This window comes from Poromitra crassiceps (genome assembly GCF_964638095.1).
Source record: "Poromitra crassiceps genome assembly, chromosome: 5".
In the NCBI taxonomy this organism is placed as follows: Eukaryota; Metazoa; Chordata; class Actinopteri; order Beryciformes; family Melamphaidae; genus Poromitra; species Poromitra crassiceps.
In genome coordinates this window covers 65884355-65910168 of record NC_139642.1, presented here as the reverse complement: position 1 = coordinate 65910168, position 25814 = coordinate 65884355, and the positions used below count along the sequence as shown (strand labels likewise).

Below are 25814 nucleotides of genomic sequence, written 5' to 3'. Positions count from 1 at the left end.
ATTATGAAATTAATTCAGACTTACCCGCTCTGTCATAGATATCCTGTTCGTGACACGCCAATTGATAGAGAATAAAATCTATTCTTTCCGCTAAAATGTATATGTAAATGTATATCACAGCTTATCTAATACCAAATGAATTGAGCCTTGAGTCCAGGAAGATTTACCATAAAAGTATATTTAATAGCTTACATTCTCTGCAATACATGTATATTGACAGAGGGCTGAACCTCAATGTACACATTCTGATATGTCATACAGAGTCAATTGTTCAGCAATATGGCCGACAGTGTAACATAGATTTATAGGCAGAGGAGGAAAAGGCAGAGAGGGGGGGTGTGTGCCGTGCAGGCTCCTGTCTGTATCAATTGTTATGGTACACGATGCACTGGACAAGGTCTCAGCAAGCAAAAGGAGAAGTCCTCTCTATGGGGCTGGGGGAGAAGTCAGTGTGCTATGGGTCAGAGCAGTCATGTCATAATGTGTATGCAATTATAGCTTATAGCTTATTGATTAGGAAATATTGATTAGGAAATGGCATGGAACTTATATTTTTCTCCAACACCTACTAAAAAGTAATAATCTGGTTATGTGAGTTGGCAGACTGAAATATATATTTTATCATGTTAATCCATAATGATGCCATTTTTCACACAAGTCAGGAATTTCAGTTTATTTCAAGTGAAAGTATTTCAGAATGTAAGAAAGATGAATCCCAGAGGGACTGTTTGCATTTTGATCGCTATACGATCATCCTCATCTCATGATATAAGAGGAGCCCATAGCTCAAGTGAAAACGTCACCATTTATATATTTGTCTCTTTTCAGATATTTGAGTTGTTGCCTGTGAAGCAAACATCCTTTATTCCATATGAGGTGGAAGATGCTCAATCATGTTTGCACGTGAGACCAAAAAGATATGTTTTACCTGGAGGTGGTGAGAGAGACGATGCTTATACAGTTTTCCAGGTACTTTTTATGCCACATTTTCCAGTTGAAAGTATAATTTCTAAAGAGAACTATCAAAATGACTAACTTTATGGACACAACTTGGCAGTGACATCTCAAATGTTCTTGGTTTATCTAGAATTTGGGACTGAAGATGGTGACAAATTTGTTCATCAGAATACCTTCGTGTCTCAAGTTTAAGGGAAGAGAATACCATTATGGACAAGGTTTCTATCTCTTGTTCTGTCCTGTGAAGTGTGGTGAATCTTATCCAGCACAAATCTGTTCACTGTATTATTGTTGCCTTGTTCTCATTGAATACTGTCTTCTGTTTCTTTTTCAGTTAATTATAGAAATCCCATATACTTTGACGCCCCAATAGCAGTTGAGATGCAAAGAATGGGTGTGGGTGGGGCCGGTCCCATGGGGGAAGCTGGACCTGAAGCTTCTCCACCGATAGAGACAGTGCGCACTTTCTTCCCTGAGACTTGGATATGGGACCTTGTGGAAGTCGGGTGAGCTCCTGTCACAAGCCTCACTACATGATGTGATTTGTACCATGAAGAACCCTTTCAGAAATGTTCATGATAACATGCTGATGATTCTGTATAGACCCGTACATAAAGATTAGAACATGCTCGATGATGATGAAATAAGAGAGAGAGTCAAATGTGCACACAGAAGAGTCTAGTGTCAACTAGTGGATTGCTTAAAGCAGGGATACTCAACTTGCTTTGCCCGGGGGCCACTTTCGTGAAATGATAGAAGGCCAGGGGCCAGTTAATAAACAATCAATATACATTTTTCTGTAGCAGATTGTAGGTTTTTGGGGTGTCAGCCGAAGTTTAGTCTGACAATGTTGTGCACACCGGATAGTTAGTTAGGTTAAGTACATACATAAGTGCCTGGGGTAGCGAGCAGACGGTGGTATTTGACAATTTAGCAGCTAAATCATAGATTATTGAAAGATATTCCATATTCCAGACTGAAATGCTATAACAGAAGTGGAGTATTGGCCAGAATGACATGAACATTTGGACACTTATTCAGCGGGTATCTTGCATGTTGCGTTCATGTGCACTGTAAAACATTTTTTTTTTTTTTTTTTTTTTTTTTGCAATTCCATCGCGGGCCACACAGGGAGCGCCTGCGGGCCGCATGTGGCCCGCGGGCCACATGCGGCTGTTGAGTATCACTGGCTTAAAGGGACACCTCACCCTAAAATCCAAAATACATACTTTTCCTCTCTCCTGTTGTGCTATTTATCCATCTAGATTTGTGTTAGTTGCCTGAGTTTTGGAGATATCGGGCATAGAGATGTCTGCCTTCTCTCCAATACAGTTTAATGTAGGAACTATTTTCTTTCGAGCGAACTACATTACACCCTCTAGCTGCTAGCTAGTTCCTACATGAAACTTCAGCTAGCAGCTAGTGGGAGTAGTTTGGTCAAAAAAGAAAATAGTTCCTAGATTATCCTGCTCACAACAAGGTATGTGTATTATCTTGAGTAACCAGGTCATGATTTCTGGAAAGCGACATTGCTGTTGATTTTTTTAAATGTATTTTTTTGGTGCTTTGACCACCACACGCCGAGTGCCATCCAGTTCCATTGTATTGGAGAGAAGGCAGAAATGGGTACAGCCGATATCTCCAAAACTCAGCAACTCACACCAAAACCATCTAGAGGATAAATAGCACTACAGGTGAGAGGAAAAATATGTATTTTAGATTTTAGGGTGAGCTGTCCCTTTAACATGATACCAACTGAAAGACGCATGGAAGTATGTGGTCAGTGACCGTTACATTGTTTGAAACAGACTTTTTTTTCATACGAAAATGGAACATAGATGAGCCATACAGACGGAATTAATGGATAAACACGTTAAGAAATAATGTACTGACTGTTACAAAGCTTTCATAATGTACTGACTGTTACAAAGCTTTCATAATGTACTGACTGTTACAAGGCCCGGCCCCCGGTGCAGATTCTGCCCTTCTGAGTCCAGCTCCCTCGAAACTACCCCTGGATGACACATCATGTGATGACATCATCACTGTGAAGATTACATCACAATGCAATCAATGACATCAGACATCATGTGACGTCCCGTCTAATGATGTCATAGTCAGCTGAACAAATGCTAGACTGTGGATAAGTATGACATCATCATCGACAGCATCGCAATTGGATCTATGACATCAGACATCACTGATGATATCATAACTTAATGAGTATAAGAACCACGGTGCCATAACATGAACCAGTCCAATGTTCTTATTCCATAGGATCTTATTCCATATGCCATGAGTACCAACTCCCACGGACTCCCACGGACTGCCACGGATGTCGAGGAATACGATGGCCTTCGGGTGCATCCCTCTGCTTTAGGACCAGACCGTTTGGTTCGAGAGCGAGTGAACCCTGACTACATCCTGACAGACGTACCTGAGACAGTGCAAACTATAGACATGATGAGCCAGCCTCATTTCAATCATATCCACGAAGGGGAGATGGGCACCACTATGGACTCTGTGAGTCTGATCGGACCTCTCCAACGTTGTTGGCTCCCCTGGAACCCATGGCATCCGCCATTCCTCAGGGGAAACCGCGAGCACGGCGAGCGAATCTCTAGGATAAATGCGCATCAAACACTTGAGAGAGGCTGCGAGCTGCAGCCAACCCTAACGAGCTGCAGCCAACCCTAACAGGGTCTAACGAATGAGGACTTTTGGTGGGACGCGATTATCCCTAGTTGCCTTACAACTAACCAGGTCCTGCCGAACCTCTACTATACTGACAGTCTATGATCTGATTATAGATTACTCTAAGATTGTGTAATTGTGCAATTAATCAAAGGAGGAAGTGCTTTTCGTTCATCTACCTGCACTGTTTTTCTCTGACAAATTGCATAACGAATGCAAATATGCATATCAACAGCCCAGTTAACCTACATCTGTGTGTCTCTCTGTACCTGTGAATCCAGAGATTCTGGATTGAAGGATGTGGCCCTTACTGTCCCAGACACCATCACCACCTGGGAGACGGAGGCTTTCTGCTTGTCTTCTCAGGGTTTTGGTCTGGCTCCTCGTAAAGAGCTCACTGTCTTCCAGCCCTTCTTCCTGGAGCTCAGCCTGCCCTACTCCATCATCCGGGGGGAGGAGTTTGAGCTGAAGGCAACCGTCTTCAACTACCTGCCCAGATGCATCATGGTAATGAATCTGATGGTTTTACACTTACAGTACAACTTAGAGTTAAGTCAATCTTCCATGACAGGTTGACCACAGTTTACCTCCAGTATGCAGGGCCGCTGGAAGTCAGGGGTGCTGCAGCATCTGCAGCACCCCTACTTCCCGCGGCACTGCCAGTATGTCAACATTTTTCTTAAGCATAGACATTTTCAGATATCACCCAGTCAGTGTACACAACACATCTGATATGATGCACTTTGTTTTGATTGATTACATAATAATAACTGATCAATACTATTACTGTTTGCCAGCAGTGTTGGGAGTAACTGGAATTACTTTTTGCAGTAACTAGTAATCTAACTAATTACTTTTTCACATTTTAGTGACTCAATTACAATTACTGAAATGTAAATGGACTAGTTAGTGACTTTATGTGGACATGAAAATAGCAGACAACTTCAAAGGATTATCAGATTTATGATCATCAGACCGTCTGGGGAGAGACCTAACCTGACAATGGCAGATGGTTTGTTTTCACATAACCATCTGGGAACGAGTCGCTCAGGAACCCATTTCAACGGGCAGGCAGGCACAGGCAGTTACGGATGGGCTTTGGTGTGACGCCAGCGAGAGCAAGCCCATGATAGATGTGATACGACCATCTATCATAGTGATAGACAGATGGTTCATCCAATCATCTGCCAGCTTTTTGTTTTTTAAAGCGCCCGCCCTTTGAAACGGGTTTCCGAGCAACTTGTTCCCAGATGGTTATGTGAAAACAAACCATCTGGCTCCGTCAGGGTTTTTATGGAGAGTTCCAGAGTCCCATGTGCTAAATCAGGGGTGTCAAAAATGTGGCCCAGGGACCAGATCTGGCCCCCCAAAGGGTCCAATCCGGCGCACAGGATGACTTTGCAAAGTGTAAAAATTGCACTGAGGAGTCCTTCAGTCCAATGTGATGCACTTGCGAAAGCATTCTTAAAATGTAATTATTTACACTAAAAGAAATGGGAAAATATTTGTTTTGTAATTTATAGGTTATTATTATAATCTTCCAAAAATAATAAGTGAAGCAAGCAATTTAACTAAATGGTACTCAGTACAAAGTGTGCCTCCACCACCGCTATGTCAATATATTCCAGTTCCACATGTAACATTTTATCCTAAAGTTAATCATTTCTACCATGCCACGTTGCCAACTTGTCACACATCAGGAGATGCACACATTTTCATGACGACCTCAAATGAGACATGAGGTTATTGGTTGTTTCATAGTTTTCCAGTTTCACGTTAACTGGTGTCTCCCTTGGACAGATCACTTTAAAGTTAACTACATGTATGTCTCTCCTGGACAGATCACTTTAAAGTTAACTATGTCTCTCTTGGACAGATCACTTTAAAGTTAACTATGTCTCTCTTGGACAGATCACTTTAAAGTTAACTGGTGTCTCCCTTACCAAAAAGAAGTATACTTCAAGTTTATTTTATTAAGTAAACTTAAGTAAAGACCAAGTGTACTTTTATGCAAGTATACTTATATACTCAAGTATACTTTATGCACCAAGTATACTAACATCAATATACTAGTAGTATACTCCAAGTGTACTTGCCTAATACTTCTTGACACTAAATTGACGCAATTCAGTATACTAGTAGTATACTAAGTAAGTATACTACTAGTATACTTTATAGTTTAAGGAAAAAGTATGACCACGTGAGATTCGAACTCAGGGCCCCTTCCTTTCAGCACAATGTCCTGTGTCTTATCCACTCGGCTATCCGTTCAGCTGAGTGAAGTAGTGAATGTTGACCATACCACTATATGTGCATCTGTCTCTATTCTAACACTATAGGTCGGATTGGGCTGAGAATTTGCATGGAGGTGGGTTATGATCTGGGGAAGGTCATGAGCAGATTGGAAAGTCCTGGAATCACCTGGAAAGTCCTGGGAAATCCTGGAAACGACCTGGAAAACACCTCATGCCCACAGCCCAGTTCGGATTGGGCTGAAATTTTGCATGGAGGGGGGTAGTGATCTGGGGAAGGTCATGGGCATGTCATCAAGTACTGGGACCACCTGGAAAGACCTGGAAAATCCTGGAAAACACCTGGAAAACACCTTACGCCCACACCCCAGGATGGATTGGGCTGAAATTTTGCATGGCGGGGTGTTAGGATCTGGGGAAGGTCATGGGTCCATCACCAAGTCCTTGAACCACCTGGAAAGTCATGGAAAATCCTGGAAACCACCTGGAAAATACTTCACATCCACACCCCAGGTCAGATTGGGCTGAAATCTTGCATGGCAGGGGGTTATGATCCGGAGAAGGTCATGGGCACTTCATCAAGTCCTGGAACCACTTGGAAAGTCCTAGAAAACACCTGACACCCACACCCCAGGTGGCATTGTACTGAATACTTGCATAGCGGTGGGTTGTGATCAGGGGATGGTCATAGGCAGGTTGTGTACTTCTGGAAACCATGTCTGGACACCACCATAATTTCCAGCGAAGCAAAAGTCACAGTTGTATTGCTTTAATTGTGCCTATAAAAGGGAGCATGGGCTCTGTTTGTCTGTTTGTTTCTCTGTTTCAATTGTCCCTCTGATGATTTCATTCATGAATTAATGTCGATGACATCATCACTGATGATGTCACAATTTCTATGACATCATCACATCTATGACATCATCAGTGGTGGTCATCAGTGAGTGATGTCATCAGTGATGTGAAGTTGAGCAATTGTGTGCTGAGTGACATCACTCAAGCACTCCATATATTCTGGTAGCCTTAGCAGCCAGTATACATCAAGTCTGCTACTCTCATATATGGAAGAATTGTCAATAAAATCAGCCAAATGTGTATGGTGTATACTACCTCAAAGAAACCGATATGTCTGAAAAAGTATTTAATCGGCTATAATCTATCGACTATAAGGGACCACATGGAAATAAGCCTCTGGGATTTATTGTGATATCCTGATTTTTCCATTTTATATGCAGAACTGCTGTAGCCTACTTCAAATAAAACAAATCAACTACAAGCCAAGTATACTTATACTTTCTGTATAAGGCAAGAATACTTATTTATACTTTTCTTGTGTGTATCTCAATCACAAGTTTAAGTACAAGTACAAGCCAAGTATACTTAGACTTTTCTGTATACTGTGTAAGTACACTTAAGTATAAGTATACTTAAGTGTAAGTATACTGTAAACTGTGTAAGTACACTTAAGTATAAGTATACTTAAGTGTAAGTATACTGTATACTGTGTAAGTACACTTAAGTATAAGTATACTTAAGTGCAAGTATACTTAAGTAGAAGTATACTTAAATGTAAGTATACTGGATACTGTGTAAGTACACTTAAGTATAAGTATACTCAAGTGTAAGTATACTTAAGTAACATTTTTATAAGTATATATTTGATAAGTATATAAAAAGTAAACTGAAAGTATACTCTCTCATTTTAAGTTTAAAAGAAGTATACTAAAGTATACTAATTGTACACTTGTATAAACTTCTTTTTGCTATTGGGCTCTCTTGGACAGATCACTTTAAAGTTAACTGGTGTCTCTCTTGGACAGATCACTTTAAAGTTAACTGGTGTCTCTCCTGGACAGATCACTTTAAAGTTAACTGGTGTCTCTCTTGGACAGATCAGTTTAAAGTTAACTAGTGTCTCTCCTGGACAGATCACTTTAAAGTTAACTATGTCTCTCCTGGACAGATCACTTTAAAGTTAATTATGTCTCTCCTGGACAGATCACTTTAAAGTTAATTATGTCTCTCCTGGACAGATCACTTTAAAGTTAACTATGTCTCTCCTGGACAGATCACTTTAAAGTTAACTATGTCTCTCCTGGACAGATCACTTTAAAGTTAATTATGTCTCTCCTGGACAGATCACTTTAAAGTTAATTATGTCTCTCCTGGACAGATCACTTTAAAGTTAACTATGTCTCTCCTGGACAGATCAGTTTAAAGTTAACTAGTGTCTCTCCTGGACAGATCACTTTAAAGTTAACTGGTGTCTCTCCTGTACAGATCACTTTAAGGTTAACTGGTGTCTCTCCTGGACAGATCACTTCAAAGTTAACTGGTGTCTCTCTTGGACAGATCATTGTGACCCCAGCCGCATGCACGGATTACACCCTCACACCCCTCTCTGGTGACCAGTACACATCCTGTCTGTGTGCCAATGAACGCAAGACCCTCAGCTGGACGATGGCCCCCTCCACCTTAGGTGAGGGCCAAACCTTCATCTACTCAAATTCAGTTAATTTATGCATTTAGCTAACACTTCCTGTGTGCATCTACCTAACACTTCCTGTGTGCATCTACCTAACACTTCCTGTGTGCATCTACCTAACACTTCCTGTGTGCATCTACCTAACACTTCCTGTGTGCATTTAGCTAATACTTCCTGTGTGCATTTAGCTAACACTTCCTGTGTGCATCTACCTAACACTTCCTGTGTGCATTTAGCTAACACTTCCTGTGTGCATCTACCTAACACTTCCTGTGTGCATCTACCTAACACTTCCTGTGTGCATCTACCTAACACTTCCTGTGTGCATTTAGCTAATACTTCCTGTGTGCATTTAGCTAACACTTCCTGTGTGCATCTACCTAACACTTCCTGTGTGCATCTACCTAACACTTCCTGTGTGCATTTAGCTAACACTTCCTGTGTGCATTTAGCTAACACTTCCTGTGTGCATTTAGCTAACACTTCCTGTGTGCATCTACCTAACACTTCCTGTGTGCATTTAGCTAACACTTCCTGTGTGCATTTAGCTAACACTTCCTGTGTGCATTTAGCTAACACTTCCTGTGTGCATCTACCTAACACTTCCTGTGTGCATTTAGCTAACACTTCCTGTGTGCATTTAGCTAACACTTCCTGTGTGCATCTACCTAACACTTCCTGTGTGCATTTAGCTAACACTTCCTGTGTGCATTTAGCTAACACTTCCTGTGTGCATTTAGCTAACACTTCCTGTGTGCATCTACCTAACACTTCCTGTGCGCATTTAGCTAACACTTCCTGTGTGCATTTAGCTAACACTTCCTGTGTGCATCTACCTAACACTTCCTGTGTGCATCTACCTAACACTTCCTGTGTGCATCTACCTAACACTTCCTGTGTGCATTTAGCTAACACTTCCTGTGTAAAGAGACAGCAAGTGAGGCGAAGTTGGGCTTTGTTCCAGGTTTGAACACTTGATAACTTGACACATCAGCCAGCTGGGGTCCAGCTATTATGATTTGTATTTGTGGTTCCGTTTACATCTTTTTATAGTCCAGCCAGTCACATTGGTGAGGAGCTGGATTCACCTTATACAACACATTAGCTATACTGTGTTTGTAACATAGACTTCACCTTATACAACACATTAGCTATTCTGTGTTTGGAACATAGACTGTTATTGGAACGTGCTCGGTAAGTACGTCATGATACGGAAGTTAGATACTCTCGCAATGCTGGACTTTCACCATGGAAGTGAAGAGAATGTATAACAACGGGCCAACTATTCCCCCGCATCTCCATTGCATCCAACAACAGCGTGGAAGCCACACCGTTATTAGACTCTCTGTCTTGTTTGCATCTTTGTACAATCCAGCACGGACGTAATTTTGGAGTTAACTAGACACACACACACACACACACACACACACACACACACACACACACACACACACACACACACACACACACACACACACACACACACACACACACACACACACACTTTTTAAGAAGGCAGTATTGGACCCCTGCACTTTTTGAAGTCCAAAAACTAAAGTTATACATTTATTTTAAAAAAAAAACAGATATGGCAGGCACTAGGACCAAGCTTCCAGCGACCGGCCCAGCAGCTGGGAAAGTATAGAGAGCCAAAGTGAAACGTCACTTCCTGCTTTCTCTCTGTACCAGCGCTGTGAAAAATATGAATGGCGGTGGACAGAGAATAAAGTTACTTTTTTGATCCCGTTTGAATTGGGCCACGGGGTGCCAACGCCAATTATGTCAATTTAAAACATAACTTTGCATGTAAAGAAAGTCGCAGTTTGTCGTCAAACTGAAACGTAGGGGTTAGTTTCGTATAAAAACTACATAGCTCGTGGAAGCTCGTGGCATCTCGCCGGTCTTCAGCTTTGCCGGTAGAGAAAGTGACGTCACTTAGGCGACAGTGTATGTAGTCTTTCTGATTTATAACTTCTAGTGCAACAGTTTGCATGCTTTAAAATCATCACACGTGATGTTACTCAGCCAATCAAATAGCGATAGCGATTCAATGTTGTGTCTGCCGCTGCCACCGGCAGACACAACACACGGAGCGGAGGAGAGAGGTGAAGAGACTCCAGTCCAGTAGCGGCTGCTGCATTTTTGTCCAGGGAGGGCTATACCAAATATAGGCCTGGACAATGGGGTTGAAATCAATATGATAATCATAAGGATTATTCTCAATATCAATATCATATGTTTCACGTATGCAAAATCAGTGTTCATCTCATTGAACTGAATGGTGATGTCAAACAAACCTTATATTTTCAAATAATATTCCTGCCATAACTCATTTGATCAGTTTTTAAGTAACATTTGCTTGTCATCATCAATTTAGACAGCAGAAATGTCACTATTAAAATAAATTCATATCATCACGATGATTCTACTGAAAGACAACAAACAATAATAGGCTATTGAATTATCATCCACTCCAGCCCTATATCAAGCAAGTAGTAACGGACGTTAGCCTACTAGTAGCCTACCTTCTGAATCATATGGGCAACAGATTAGTAGGCATATCAATCACGGAGCAGATTACAGAAATAGACAGTAACCTGGTCAGCAGCAGCCCTCTGATCTCTACATCAAACTTCCCTTTAGCATCCATATTTACTTGAAAAGCACATGGCATAGGCTAAACACTTTGGAAGAAGGACTTGCCACAGCATGTGAATGAGTTACATTACATTACCTATGAGGAAAGCACGTTCGTGCATGCAAATAGAGAGTCCGTCAAGAATGCATTGCCGTCGCTCTACCTGGCCCCACCTCCACCTGGTCGCTAGATACCAGCGCCCCGAATCCCTTTGTTTTGAGAGTGAACAGCGCATGTGCAATTTACACAGATCCTGGCTTAGCACTGGTGGAAGCCGGAAGTCCCCGGATGGCGTCCGTGGCAGAAAGTAGTTGACCCAAAACAGTAGGCTACATATGTAGATCATTATGAATCTACATATTTATTGCAGATTATATAGGCTACTCACTATCTAATATTCACCTCGCTCATAAAAAAAAAATATATATATATACACGTTTTATTTCCCCCTTCTTCATGTGCGTAAGTGGGGCGGCGCCCTGGCGCCCTCTAGTGGCCGGCCGCCAATGTTCCAGCCAAGTCGGAGGAATGAGAAGTCATTTCACATGGCGTGCTCTAAAAAGAGGAAAATAGACAGTGAAAACAACACTTTTAACCCACTGATACATCATTTGTGTGTGTATCCCTTTAAGACCGTGAACTGCGTTAACGAGAAGTCTTAAAGGGATACACACACAAATGAGGGATATACACGCAAATGCTGCATCAGGTATCAATGGGTTAATCCAGAGTGGACAGACTGTTAGATGTTGATTGTTAGAGTATCCAGAATCTGTGAGCTAGACTAATTATCAGAAGGAAATTATTAAACATCGTATTTTCTCTGTTGATCTTTCACAGGAGCTGTGGATGTGTCAGTTAGTGCTGAGGCGACCACATCATCCGTCACTTTATGTGACAATGAGGTTGTGAAAGTACCAGACAGAGGTCGCATCGACAGGGTCACACGCTCTCTCATTGTAAAGGTAGGTGCCTTGAAAACAAGATGATAAGAAACATATTCAATGGATGTACTGCAGAGTTATATTATATTAGTCTTGTTTCCATTTGAGATCAAATTAAAAGGATTTTCGACTGACACTGCAGATTTGGCAATGAAAGGATTGTCCACCTCGTTTTCAGGCTGAAGGAACTGAGATGACGCAGACCTACAGCTGGTTGCTCTGTCCAAAAGGTCAGTATAGTTTAGACGAGAGAGACGGCCAACACTTTACACTTGGAGGGTCAAGGGCTAAAATGTAAGATGGGTGGTAGATTGCAGGCCAAAACTGTAATTTAGACATTCACTATAGTTTGAAAACAAAGCTGTAGGAATTAGCTTCCAGGTTTTCATGGATGCTATCATGTCAAGTTAAAGTACTGTAACGGATCGGGTATTCGTTACAAGGAACCGGAGACTTGAAGTTGGTACAGGCTTTTATTCTTTGGCTTCACAACAGCTCCTAGCTGCTAGCTTCGCTGCTAGCTCTTCATGCAACCACTCCAACCCCCTCTCATGGTTAGACTGCCTTCCGCCCCGGCCGCTGGTCACATATATCCACTTCCCCCTAGGAACACACCCACACATATCAGTTCCTAGCTACACACGGAAACCCCACAATACACGTCAAACCCCGAATCGCTACATTTCCCCCACTCAACTTTAATGTCGCTTCCACACGACATGCACAACCCACACACATATCCCCCTGTACCAAAACACACCCAACACAACATTTTTCCCATCACCACATCAAATTCTCCAACAACAGTCCCTTCTTATTCCACCCCCCATAATGTCTAGTTTGCATCAGGTACTCTGTAATGTCTAGTTTTCCATTAGGTACCCCCATAATGTCTAGTTTCCCATTAGTTACTCCATAATGTCTAGTTTTGCATTATTTCCTTTCTTTTTCACACATTTAAATTCAACCCACATTTCCCATTCAACAATAACCCCCACATTTCAATTAAACACAAGCCCCCACATTTTCCTTAACTTTTCTTTTCCCAGCAACTTCTTAATTTTTCATTTAAACCCCATTTCCATCCCCCCTTTTACAGCTTCTGTCCCACCTGAAGCACGCTAGTCCCGCTCAACCCCCAGTGGGGTTAGTCTTCTGCAGTGTAACTCAGCACGGTCCACAGCCCTCACACTCCCTGCAGTATCGCCGCACGTCCTCCTTTTGTTTTCCCCAGTAGTAAACTCTACGGATGCGGCTTATTGTCTCTTCAGGCCCAAAATGACTGGATTCAGGGCCCACATGCACCGCCCTCAGTGCCAATTTTCGCAGGCAACTAGGTACAAGCCACTGGAACCCTGCGCTTCCGTGCCCCTTTCTCTTCAAAATCCCCTCATCTAGACGCAGGTCCGAAAACATGTTCCACAGTCCCTTCGTGGCACCGGAACACTTGTGGATCTCCTCCACAGGGGGCCGGCGTCCGTTCGCCACCCACGTGAGCACCGGACCGATGTCAGCGTCCTCCGCCTGCTTGCGTTTCCACTCATACACGTCGACATCCCAGATGACCCTGTCGTCGTCCAGCTCTTGCACTCGCTCGTCCTCCCTCCCGCTCCCCCAGGGGGCGGCGTGTTGAGGACAGCAGGGCGAACACCATCGGCGTCGATCTCCACCTCGGCTCTCTGCAGTGCAACCGTGGGGGGTATGTAGCGGTTAGGCTGGGCCGGTTCCCCCGGCGGTAACCCCCCAGGCTCACCTGGAGACTCGAGTGTTGCTTCCCCGACTGCCACAGCATTGCAGGTGATGTCTCTCGCTTCCCTCTGGCTGTTCAAAACAATCCCCATTATCCTGATTGTCTCGTCACTGATGGTGATCTCCGCCACTACTGGCTGGTATGCAGAGCAGCTAGCCTGGGCCGGCTCAAACGTCACTCTCCTGCCCAGAACAACCGGCTCTGCACTGCCCCGTTGCTCCGCTGCTTGTAGCTCAGGCTGCTCCACTGCTCCGCTACTCCGCTGCTCCTCTGCCTGTTGCTCCGGCTGCTCCCCCGGCTGTGTGTCTCTTCCAGCGTCCGCACTCTTAGTGCAGTCTCTAGCTAAATGTTCAGGCGACTGGCAAGTCCAACAAAGCCTCACCTGTCCGCCGCCTGCACGTCTCTCCTCTCTCGCTGTCTTCCAGTCCCCGACAGCTTCTTGACATTCTCTAGCCAGATGTCCGATTGCGCCGCATGCCCAGCAGGCTCCCTGCTGTCCATGTCGTTGTCCCGCATACCCGGTCCGTCTCCCGGGGCCGCTTCGGCACCACCTCGCCACGTGGCCCGGCTCTCCGCAGGTCCAACACAGTCTCTTCCGTGGCTCCTCCGGCCGCTCTCCCCGCTGCATTACCTCCGTGCTCATCAAATCCACCCGCTGCATGGCTTCCCGCAGCGCCCGCATCACCTCTACTGCCCAGGCAGGAGTCTCTTCCACCAGCCGTCTGACTTCTTTCAACACACGGGCTTCCATGCCCGCCAGCATCGAGCTGATCCCCGTCGTCAGCTCCTCTTTTCTCCCGTTCACCGATGGCCATTCTTCCTCGCGCACCATCACACGTGGTCTTAGCAGCTAGCAGTTAGCAGTTAGCACCCCTGGTAGCTAACTTACTAGCGCTAGGTCTTGAGCCCAAAAGCCGCACCGCACACAGTCTCTTTTGCCGTTCCTCCTCTCACCCTCTCCCTTCTCGGCCGTCGCAGAGGGTTATCGATCCCACTCCTAGACACCAATGTAACGGATCGGGTATTCGTTACAAGGGAGACTTGAAGTTGGTACAGGCTTTTATTCGTTGGCTTCACAACAGCTCCTAGCTGCTAGCTTCGCTACTAGCTTTTCATACAACCACTCCAACCCCCTCTCATGGTTAGACTGCCTTCCGCCCCGGCCGCTGGTCACATACTGTATATCCCCTTCCCCCTAGGAACACACCCACACATATCAGTTCCTAGCTACACACGGAAACCCCACAATACACGTCAAACCCCGAATCGCTACAGTACGTTATCTCAAAACCACAAAATTGTATTTGACAAATATAAGAAATGATTACTTTCCAGAACATTTTTGGAAGTCATCAACAACTTCATGGCAGGCTGAATATGGGTCATGGACCTATTTTGGATCATGCCAATGAATCTTCAATGCACACATGAATCTAAATGACATTGTGCAGTACTGACCTCCACTTGAATTCCTCTCTAGAAGGTTACTGTTGTATCTCCCTGTGGTCATGTTCATGTTTCCTCTCTAGAAGGTTACTGTTGTATCTCCCTGTGGTCACGTTTTTGTTTCTGTACATAGGAGCGGCTTTGACAGAGGAAATAGAGCTCCAACTCCCTGCGGACATGATTGATGGATCTGCCCGTGCTTCACTATCAGTCCTGGGTAAACTGATGACTTGATCCATTTAGTGTTGCTGTGATGAAGCTAAATACTGGCAGGTTAACATGCTCACTTCATATGCACCACATAGGGCTGGGTGATATGTTTGAAATCAATATCACAATAACCACAAAGTCCCCCCCCCGATATATGTCACAATATGCCTCACGAAAGCAAAATCTCCTTAAATCCATTTGAACCGAATGGTAATGTTAGGTGTGATGTCAAACAAAATGAACTATTATTCATTTTAAAAAATCATACTTCATTTTGTGTAAAAAATATATATATATATATATAGAATTTTTAGTCAAATTTGCTTATAAGTTTTGACAGCAGAATATCCCACAATCACCATATTCATCACGATATGATTCCACTGATCAAGAATGAACAATAAAATTTAATTATTGCCCAGCCCTAGCATGACAAGTGATAACGGTGAGTTTAACTGGATTAGTACATTTTGAGATGTCAAAATATTTAGCTGCTATAACTAGTCATTTCTACAAGGTTTTTTCAACACAACTTGTTGATATAGCCCCTAAATATTCTGCTTCTCAACAAAAATAGCAATTGGTAATTAGGGGTTAAAGGTTAGGTTACTTACTAAAGAGTCATGTTCCCCACAGCATCACAAGGCAAATTCAGGTCAAGCAGGCACTCAGACATTTTGTCGCAGAATCAGGAGAGGCCATATAACATTTCACTCGGACCAAAACTAAAAACAATAAGCATTTATAAATAAACATTTTACAAAATGTCTATAGAAAAATAAATGGCGAATGAAATCCCTTGTTGCTTGTATCTAAATCAGTCTCTCGCATCGCATCACATTTGTCATTTGAAGATGCACAGAGCAACAACATTGTGCACACAGGCCAGTCTCGGTGTGAAAACAAAAGTGAAAGTGAAAGCCTGTGTTACTAACAGGATTTATGTGTTACTAACAGGATTTGTAAACAGTAACACGTCTTCTGTTGTCCTAGAAACTTTAATGGTAGGTAACTTTATTACATGCTGATGTTTAGTTAGTAGAAGTAGTTCATTTAACCGTGTCGTGTATAGAATTGAACTTGTGTCATGGCTCTATACAGGATCTGTGCTTGTTTTCTGCAGGTGACATCCTGGGCCGGGCCCTGAAGAACCTGGATGGGATGCTGAGGATGCCATATGGATGTGGGGAGCAGAACATGGCGCTCCTGGCCCCCAATATCTACATCCTCCAATACCTGAGCAACACACAGCAGCTGACCTCAGCCATCAAGGAGAAAGCTACCAACTTCCTGACCAGTGGTGAGCAGTGTTGGGAGTAACTAGTTACTAAGTAACTAGTTACTGTAACTTAACTACCTTTTTCAGTAACTAGTAATCTAACTAATTACTTTTTCAAATTCAGTAACTCAGTTACAGTTACTAAAATAGTAACTGGGCCAGTTACTAGTTACTTTAGGACATGAAAATAACGGACAACTTCAGAGAATTACCCAGTTTCTGATCCTCAGACCTAGTCCGGGGAGAGAGCTGCAGCCAGAGCCCCAGAGGCTAAGGACCTTGATAGGCTATAAGCCTCCCCAATAAGCGAATGTTCAATGCCACACTGTGGCACAGCAACACTAACATAATGTGTGCATTAATAACAATCGAAGCAGACTTTTAAAAGTAACGCAAAAGTTACTTTCCCTAGTAACTAATTACTTTGAAGTAACTGGTAACTTTAAAGTAATTAAATTACCTTTTGAGAGAAGTAACTAGTAACTGTAACTAATTACCAATTTTCAGTAACTTTCCCAACACTGGTGGTGAGCCTCTATTACTCTGAGATTGCAGCCAAAAAGGAACATTTTTCAAACCCCTGGGTTATTATCAAGGTAGGATACAAAGTCATGTGTAAAAATGATTAAAATTACATTTGGCAAAACATTAATTTTTTATGGTGAGTTTTCCACGCCACCACACCTTTCTGGACATTTTCTCATTCATACTTGCAAATAGACAAATCGGCATATTGAAAATGTGCAGTGGAAATACTTAATATTATTTTGGTCATTTTAGTTTGTATATGTGTTAGAAGTATGATTCTCAGATACCAGGAAAAGTGACTTCACCCCCACTGTAGTTACCAGCACAGTTGGTGTTGATAGTTGACTGCAGCGGAAGTGCTATTAGGATAAAGCTAGTCTCGCTGGCCAGCCTCCCCTGCCTTCCGTGAGAGGAGTCTGGCTGCATGGAAACAGGCTGCTGGCATAAACCCTCCCCTGCTCACTCTGCTCTCCCATTGGAGGCGTCGATTTCAGACGCTGCCAATGACAGACAAGCTCTGTCATTGGCTCCGACCATGTCAATCAGAGCGGCTTCTGCTCCCTCCTCCCTGTGTGTCGCTGGAAATAGTCCCCTGCCGCCACAGTGAAAACAACAACGCTAACTAGCTAGCAAGCTAACAACAGAAACCTACATGCTAGCTCATTGCTACAGGCTGAAAATAGCAAGTTGGATTGTTGGAAACTATTTTCCAAGGGCACTGTCGCCAAGTGCCGCCCATCGCAATTCCAGAATGGTGACCAGCGCCATTCTGGGATAAAGAATGGATAAAGCTGACAACAGTAAACTTTATATATAGACCATTTCAACTTGACAACATAAACATTCTAAATTGGCCCTGCTTATTTCCTGTTGCAGTGTTTGTCAATCATAGAAAGGAATTGACCCAGGACAGCACTCCAACAACTTTTTCCATTTGTATTTGCCTTTGCACAGACGTTTCAGTGTCAGTGTGCATCAGTGGCAAGTTAGCTGAATCAGTCAGACACATGGTGATGGTTATCAGCAATCAGGCCGACACAGCAGCTCCCCCAAAACACACACATCAACAACCAACACTAATAATAAGCATTTCAAATGAGCCTATTTTCTTCTTCATATATACATGCATACATCATCACATCATACAGTTTTATCCAGGACTCAGAAAACAAGTATAAGATTTAGAGTGTTTGGGAATATAATACTGTAGCTGAAAGGAAATAAACTAGAGTGTAAACTGTTCCCTAGCGACAGAATTCCAATGAAACAGTCTGAAGCACTATTCTAAAATCAGTGGCAGAGTTTATAGAAAACCATGATATAATATAATTTGAACAAAATATTTGAGAAAGTATTTTACTGAATGTATAGAGTAGAATCTCATTATTTCACTGAATCCATTTATTGGTCTTGACTTTATGATAATCATGTTTTCAACCTTGAACAGGCTACCAAAGGCAGCTGAACTACAAGCACAGGGACGGTGCTTATAGCACATTTGGATCAGGAACAGGGAACACTTGGTGAGAAAGTTACTGAATCACATCCACACTTCATCTGTCTGTCTGTCTGTCTGTCTGTCTGTCTGTCTGTCTGTCTGTCTGTCTCTCTGTCTGTCTGTCTGTCTGTCTGTCTGTCTGTCTGTCTGTCTGTCTGTCTGTCTGTCTGTCTGTATGTCTCTCTGTCTGTCTATCTGTCTGTCTGTCTGTATGTATGTCTGTCTGTCTGTCTGTATGTCTCTGTCTGTCTGTCTGTCTGTCTGTATGTCTGTCTGTATGTCTCTCTGTCTGTCTGTCTGTCTGTCTGTCTGTCTGTCTGTCTGTCTGTCTGTCTGTCTGTCTGTATGTCTCTCTGTCTGTCTGTCTGTCTGTCTGTCTGTCTTTGTCTGTCTGTCTGTCTGTCTGTCTGTCTGTCTGTCTGTCTGTATGTCTCTCTGTCTGTCTGTCTGTCTGTCTGTCTGTCTGTCTGTCTGTCTGTCTGTATGTCTCTCTGTCTGTCTGTCTGTCTGTCTGTCTGTCTGTCTGTCTGTCTGTCTGTATGTCTGTATGTATGTCTGTCTGTCTGCCTGTCTGTCTGTCTGTCTGTCTGTCTGTCTGTATGTATCTCTGTCTGTATGTGTCTGTCTGTATGTCTCTCTGTCTGTCTGTCTGTCTGTCTGTCTGTCTGTATGTCTCTCTGTCTGTCTGATTGTCTGTCTGTCTGTCTGTCTGTCTGTCTGTCTGTATGTCTGTCTGTCTGTCTGTCTGTCTGTCTGTCTGTCTGTCTGTCTGTCTGTCTGTCTGTCTGTCTGTATGTCTCTCTGTCTGTCTGTCTGTCTGTCTGTCTGTCTGTCTGTCTGTCTGTCTGTCTGTCTGCATGACTGACATCACTGATCCACAAGGAAAATAGCCATAGCTAGGGATAGGGAGGTGGTAGAGGGTATTTGACGGGTGGGTAGGGGGAGTGGCTAGGGGGAGCTGGGTGGGGGGCATGCTGTGGGCTTAAAGGTTCGGGCTTGTTCTGTGGGTAGACTCATTCTTCTGAACACATCTCAGAACAATACATGATATAAACTTCAGATGACAGTAGATGCTGGGGGATAAAGGGGTTTTCTTGAAACTACTATAATAATGTTTAAGATACAGCGTGCATATAAATATTACCCATGTGTTATGTGAAGACAGGTATGATACCAAAGAAAAAATGCTAACCAATGCATCTGTTAGCTTAATTAAGGACCTCATTAGTATAACGGGTTACATGTATGTAAAACAGGCAGTTCAAATCTTTCTTTTTTTTGTCACTGAATGTCTCATCATGTTTTGCCTGTCTGTCCTCAGGTTAACTGCTTTTGTGCTGAGATCCTTTGCCAAAGCAAAGTCTTTCGTCTACATTGATCCAACAATCATTGATCAGTCAAAGACTTGGCTGCAGAGAAAACAACAAAAAAACGGCTGTTTCCAACAGTCTGGAAACCTCTTTAACAACAGGATGAAGGTAGGGGGGAAACATCTCCATTGAGTTTGTATGAACATGACTGATGCTGACTGAAAGTCACCAACACACACTGACTCTTCATTGAGTGAGCTTCTTTCTAATAGATACTGTAAATGCATGAGGCAGCAGCAGTCCTAGTTTCACCCACAGTCAGCAAAGTTCCCTGTTAGCTGACTAGTAGCTTTCTACAGTCTAATTCCATCCTGGATGTTGGAGGTCAAATACAATGAACGCATGATGTTTGCTCTCCACAGGGTGGCGTGTCAGATGAGGTGACTCTCAGCGCTTACATCACTGCTGCCATGTTGGAGATGAATATGTCCGCATCTGTGAGTATCTCTTTCCAGTAAAACTGTTTTCACACCCAGTAAAGTCGGTGTGAGTTGTGACATCACACACTCTAGGCTGGCTCTATAGGCTGCCATTATACAGGACGGAAAAAGGTCAAACGTAAACTGTGATTTCTCAAAAAGTACACGAGATGTCTAAACGCTGAGACAAACAAAAACACAGATAGAGATCAAGGAAGAAATCCAAAAGAGGAACAACAATAAACAACTGAGATTGCTTTACTTGAGGTACAAGTGGCAAAGAAAAGTACAAAATGGAAAAAAGTGCACAAACAGAAAACATTCTAATGATGTTATGACATTTTTCTCTTTTTCTTTTTAATTTATTGCTTTTGTAGGTCAGTCCATTTTTCCATCAATTTGGATTTCAGCAAGTTTGACCAGTGTGTGTGATGTCTTGTTGGTTTCTTTTTACACCAGACAACATTTTGTCACTTGCTCTGTTAAAGTATATGGAATCATTTCACCTCTTGAAAGTAGAATTACTACAAGGGTTCATTGACTGATCCAAACATGGTTTATCTGTTGAAGCATCCTGTGGTGACCAGCAGCTTGTCTTGCCTGAGGGAGTCCATCAATGATCTGAGCAACACCTACACAACAGCTCTGCTGGCGTACGTCTTCACCCTGGCAGGAGACATGAACACCAGGGCTCAGCTTCTGCAGCACCTAGACAAGGTTGCATCACAACAAGGTGAGACATCTTCCTAAAGCAAATTGTTGCTTCATTCCTGCCCAGGTAGCTTTACTTACACTGTGCCTCTTTTATGTCTGGATGTTTTCAGGAGGTTTCCTCCACTGGTCTCAGAAAGCCTCCGAAACTTCAGCCTCTCTGTCTGTGGAGATCAGCTCCTATGTGCTGCTGGCCAAACTCAGTGCCTCCCCTACTGCTGAAGACCTGGGCTACGCCTCCCGCATCGTCAGGTGGCTGGCCAGCCAGCAGAACCCCTACGGAGGCTTCTCCTCTACGCAGGTACAAATCAAACAATCGATTGAATTATGTTATTCAAGAAATATGTTTTATTTCTGAGACACAACTCTTTTGTAAACCAAAAATGTCTCAATGTGCAAATAGTAAAAGTTCAGTGTAATGGGAGAGGTTGTGAAATAGTGATGGTCAAGCCGTCTTATTTGTGATTACAGCACAATAAAATGTCGTTAAATACTGCAATTCATTTTTCATATTGTGATATATTGAATATTATTATCCCACAAATGAATACATTTGTCAAGTATGTATAAATGAATGAGTTGTTGACATGTGACTGGGTTTGTGTGCTGTAGGATACAGTGGTGGCTCTTGAGGCCCTGGCTCTCTACTCCACTCTGGTGTTCAGTCCAGATGGTGCAAGCACAGTGACAGTCCAGTCTCCCAGCGGCCAGCTGACGTTTGATGTGAACCAGAGCAACAAACTGCTCTACCAGGAGAGGGCGCTGCAGGATGTGACAGGAAAGTACAGCCTGGAGGTGAAGGGTACTGCTTGTGCCTCAATGCAGGTCAGTGGACGAGCTCGTAATTCTAACATTGATTCATTGTTCTTCCTTATATCAGTGACTGCTTCTCATTGGCCATAGAGACACTGCGGAGCGCATCATCATTCAGAAACCACGCCCAAAACGGGGGAAAACACAAACTCCTGTCCAATCCTGGCGTTCTTCTATGTCGGCGTCACATGCATGTGCGTGTTGCACAAAAAGATCGTATATACGGAAGATGAACACTCCAACTTACTTCATTGACAGCAACATCCACATTTTTCTTCTCGCCAATTCTCAATGGCTTCCTTGTTTTCCTCAGGAGTACAAAAAAACTTTAACTGGCAATTTTTTACATTTGTTGTCTGCACAGCCCACCACACAACAGCTTTTAGCTATGTTTAATTAAAGGAAAATGACGCTGGTGTATGGAAATGAATGGAGCTTTTCCCCCGTGATGGGCGGGGCCTATTTCATGCAGTGTCTCTATAGAGGGTATGCATGTGATGTCACAGAGGCAGAAGTCACTGTGGGGTCACGCCCACTGAGTCACAGCAAGACTGAGCTTGAATGCAGTAATCAGCCTAGATAAGTGACACCTGCTGCTCAGGGAGGAACTTGACACTCATTTTGACACTCATTCCCGATTGAGGGGGCGTGTTCCAGTGGGTGTGCATACCCTCTATACTGTGTTTAACCCATTGATACCTGATGCAGCATTTGTGTGTATCCCTTTAAGACTGCGAACCGCGTAGGGATATACACGCAAAATGCTGCATCAGGTATCAATGGGTTAAGGTCTTACTCAGCTTATGCTTGACACCCTGTGATGAACAGCATTGATATCCTGAGTATATGAAAGCAAAATGATGGGACCTTAACAGAATATTGCTGTCTACCTGAGCTGTCCCTCCACATTTAGAACAGCATGGTAGCTACCTCCTCCCTTTTTGACTGACATTGACTGAGATGAATCAGTCAAAAAGGGAAGCAGGTTTCTCATCATCAGAGTATATAATAAGCTTAGCAGGTTATTCTAACTCAGTTATGATGTTTGTGTGGATCAACCCAAAACACGGTTAGTGTAATAATTGGGTTAAGATGGGAATTATCTGTGTATCTGAACATAACCAATGTCAACTTAATATAACTTCCTCAAGAACATATTTACTTACTTTTGATGTGTATCAATTTCCCAGATGGCTGTTCACTACAATGTCCCAACTCCTACTGATGACACCAGTTTCAGCATCCAGGCCAACGTCGAGGCCGACTGCACCAGCAACTCTCTGAGACCTAAACTCAACCTGAAAATAACATTCCAGTAAGGATCACCCATAAGGCCTAGACTACTTCAACCATAGATAGATATACTGCCAGTCCTCTGCATCCAGCATGCTACTCTTTTAGTTAGTGCTAAGTGACTGGTGATGAGAAAGGCTAAATGCCCTTGCTGGGTGTGAAAAGGTTGGTTGTTTGCACACACACACACACACACACACACACACACACACACACACACACGTGTGTGTGTGTGTGTGTGTGTGTGTGTGTGTGTGTGTGTGTGTGTGTGTGTGTGTGTGTGTGTGTGTGTGTGTGTGTGTGTGTGTGTGTGAGAGAGAGAGAGAGAGAGAGATTTTTTAACATCAGGGGAAAGTAAAATAGTGATGTTTACAATAATGAAACTTGTATGATTCTACTTCAGATATACTGGAAAAGAGGCCAACACAAACATGGTGATCCTGGATGTGAAGATGCTGTCTGGATTTGTCCCAGACCCAGAGTCTTATAAGAAGGTGAGTTATTGGAGTGTCTGATCTAACTTCTAACTTCTAACTTCTAACTTCTAACTTCGTTCTCTCTCTCTCTTTCTGAAAAAAAAGAAAAAAAAGAAAAAAAAATTATACTAACCTAAACTTGTACCACTAACCTAAACTTGTACCACTGTTCCTTCAGAAGTTGTAGTTGTCATAGACTGTACTCCATAGTTGATTGCTCTGTTGCTGACAAAAATGTGTTATTGTAAGTCGCTTTGGATAAAAGCGTCTGCCAAATGACGTAATGTAATGTAATGTAATGTAATGTAATGTCTTTCAGCTGAATGGCAAAGTTTGGTCACTGCATCATTTGTAGTTGTCATGGTGACAGGAGACACCGATGACCCAGCTGAATATGACTTTATTTACAGCTCAAGGGCGCCATGCTGGTGGATCGCATCGACCAGAAAGGAGATCATGTCCTGCTTTACATACAGGAGGTGAGAAGTCAAGTCAAGTCAAATCAAGTTTATTTATATAGCACTAATTCACAAGCATGTCTCAGAGGGCTTCACAGAAAATATGTCTAGCTAACAGTAGCAAATTACAGAATAAAGATAACACATTGAACAATTGATAGAGAAATATAGAAAATATAGAAATATAGGATAGAGCAGAGGAGAAGCAGAGCAGGAGAAGGGAGGAGAGCAGGGGGAATGTGAGAGAGTGATGGGGTGGGGAGGGAATGGGAAATGTTGGAGAGTATAGGAGGTGGGGAAGGAGCATGAGAAGAATTCACATCCATCAATATCAAATGATGACGATATACAGTAGCCTACAACAGCACTCCCTCTTGTCTGATATTGCTTAAATGTCCTCCAAATCGGTCGCTGGTCCTTCATCTATGTTTCTGCCAACAGGTACCATCTGGAAGACCCATCAACTACTACTTAGAGCTTGTGCAGGAACTCCCAGTGCAGAACCTGAAGGCAGCGGTGGTCAAGATCTATGACTACTACCAGACAAGTAAATAGATGCACAAACACATGTATACAGTCCACACTGGCATACTATGCTCCAAGTTAAACATGAAATGTAAAACCATCAAAACAGTCATGTAAATTCCTACCATGTTTACACTCTGATCTAATGTGCTAGGATTTACTCTAGCCGCCCTTTACAAGGAAAATGAATGAATGATTGACTAAATCAGAAAAAATAAATATATTATTTATTCAACCAGAGCAAATCCAATGCATTTTAAGTCACAATTCATAAAAAACATATATATCATTTTTTTCAATCATTTTTGTTTATGAATCGTGTCATTTTTTACAACCACAAACAGGCAGCATATTCAAATTTGTTGGACTTCAAGGAGCTTTTGCCTATTCAGCCTGTGTGTGTGTGTGTGTGTGTGTGTGTGTGTCCCTGCCTCCAGTTTAATAATTATCCTTCTTCCTCTCAGGTGACCAGGCTGAGACAGAATACATCTACCCTTGTGCTGCAGCTAACAAATAAATATGGTACCGACATTAATTAAAGAACAAATACCATATAGTACTGATATTATTAAAGAAATGCGTTACAAAACTCAGTAGCATTTTAGATTACAGCTTGGTAACAGAAGTATATATATATATATATATATATATATATATACACACATATATATAGGTTATAATGCAAACAAAATAAGCCTAGTAAATTTAGCCTGTAAGACGATATTCACAATATGTTTTCTTTCATTTGCAGGAGCTTGAAGAGAAATGCGTGGTCACCACTCAGACTGCAAGTTTTCGCTGATTCCAATAAAAGTGTAAATTGACCTGCGTATTATTAAATATTTGTGTACCTTGTACCTCCATGCCAGTTTTTGTACATGTACGTGTTGACCGCATGTTATCCGGTTATCAAAATAATAATTAGATCTACGATTGAGGTCATAACATTGATTTCAAAATGTAATAAATAAATAAAAGATGTAACCAAGTGTTTCAAGCTTTTTAATGACATGTTTAAAGTCCCTGGAAACCAAATTCAGAGATTTGTTTCTAAACACATTACACATG

General features: G+C 42.6%; 1 protein-coding gene across 1 annotated transcript in view; it reads left to right on the top strand.

The window, feature by feature from the left end:
• The window catches only part of LOC310776707 (alpha-2-macroglobulin-like), a gene marked incomplete at both ends in the record, with an annotated part of 47044 nt that extends 21781 nt beyond the window's left edge, over window positions 1-25263 (top strand). The window contains 20 exons of the mRNA XM_083636863.1: window positions 829-969; window positions 1088-1205; window positions 1331-1463; window positions 3933-4158; window positions 8256-8382; window positions 11867-11991; window positions 12149-12200; window positions 15300-15383; window positions 16500-16676; window positions 18631-18706; window positions 20003-20159; window positions 20414-20488; window positions 21041-21203; window positions 21295-21482; window positions 21794-22006; window positions 23185-23309; window positions 23691-23781; window positions 24174-24242; window positions 24663-24768; window positions 25211-25263. Coding sequence (XP_083492989.1) covers window positions 829-969; window positions 1088-1205; window positions 1331-1463; window positions 3933-4158; window positions 8256-8382; window positions 11867-11991; window positions 12149-12200; window positions 15300-15383; window positions 16500-16676; window positions 18631-18706; window positions 20003-20159; window positions 20414-20488; window positions 21041-21203; window positions 21295-21482; window positions 21794-22006; window positions 23185-23309; window positions 23691-23781; window positions 24174-24242; window positions 24663-24768; window positions 25211-25263 — 2499 coding nt within the window. The remainder of the gene's footprint in view (window positions 1-828; window positions 970-1087; window positions 1206-1330; window positions 1464-3932; window positions 4159-8255; window positions 8383-11866; window positions 11992-12148; window positions 12201-15299; window positions 15384-16499; window positions 16677-18630; window positions 18707-20002; window positions 20160-20413; window positions 20489-21040; window positions 21204-21294; window positions 21483-21793; window positions 22007-23184; window positions 23310-23690; window positions 23782-24173; window positions 24243-24662; window positions 24769-25210) is intronic.
• Between the last annotated feature and the right edge of the window lie 551 nt (window positions 25264-25814).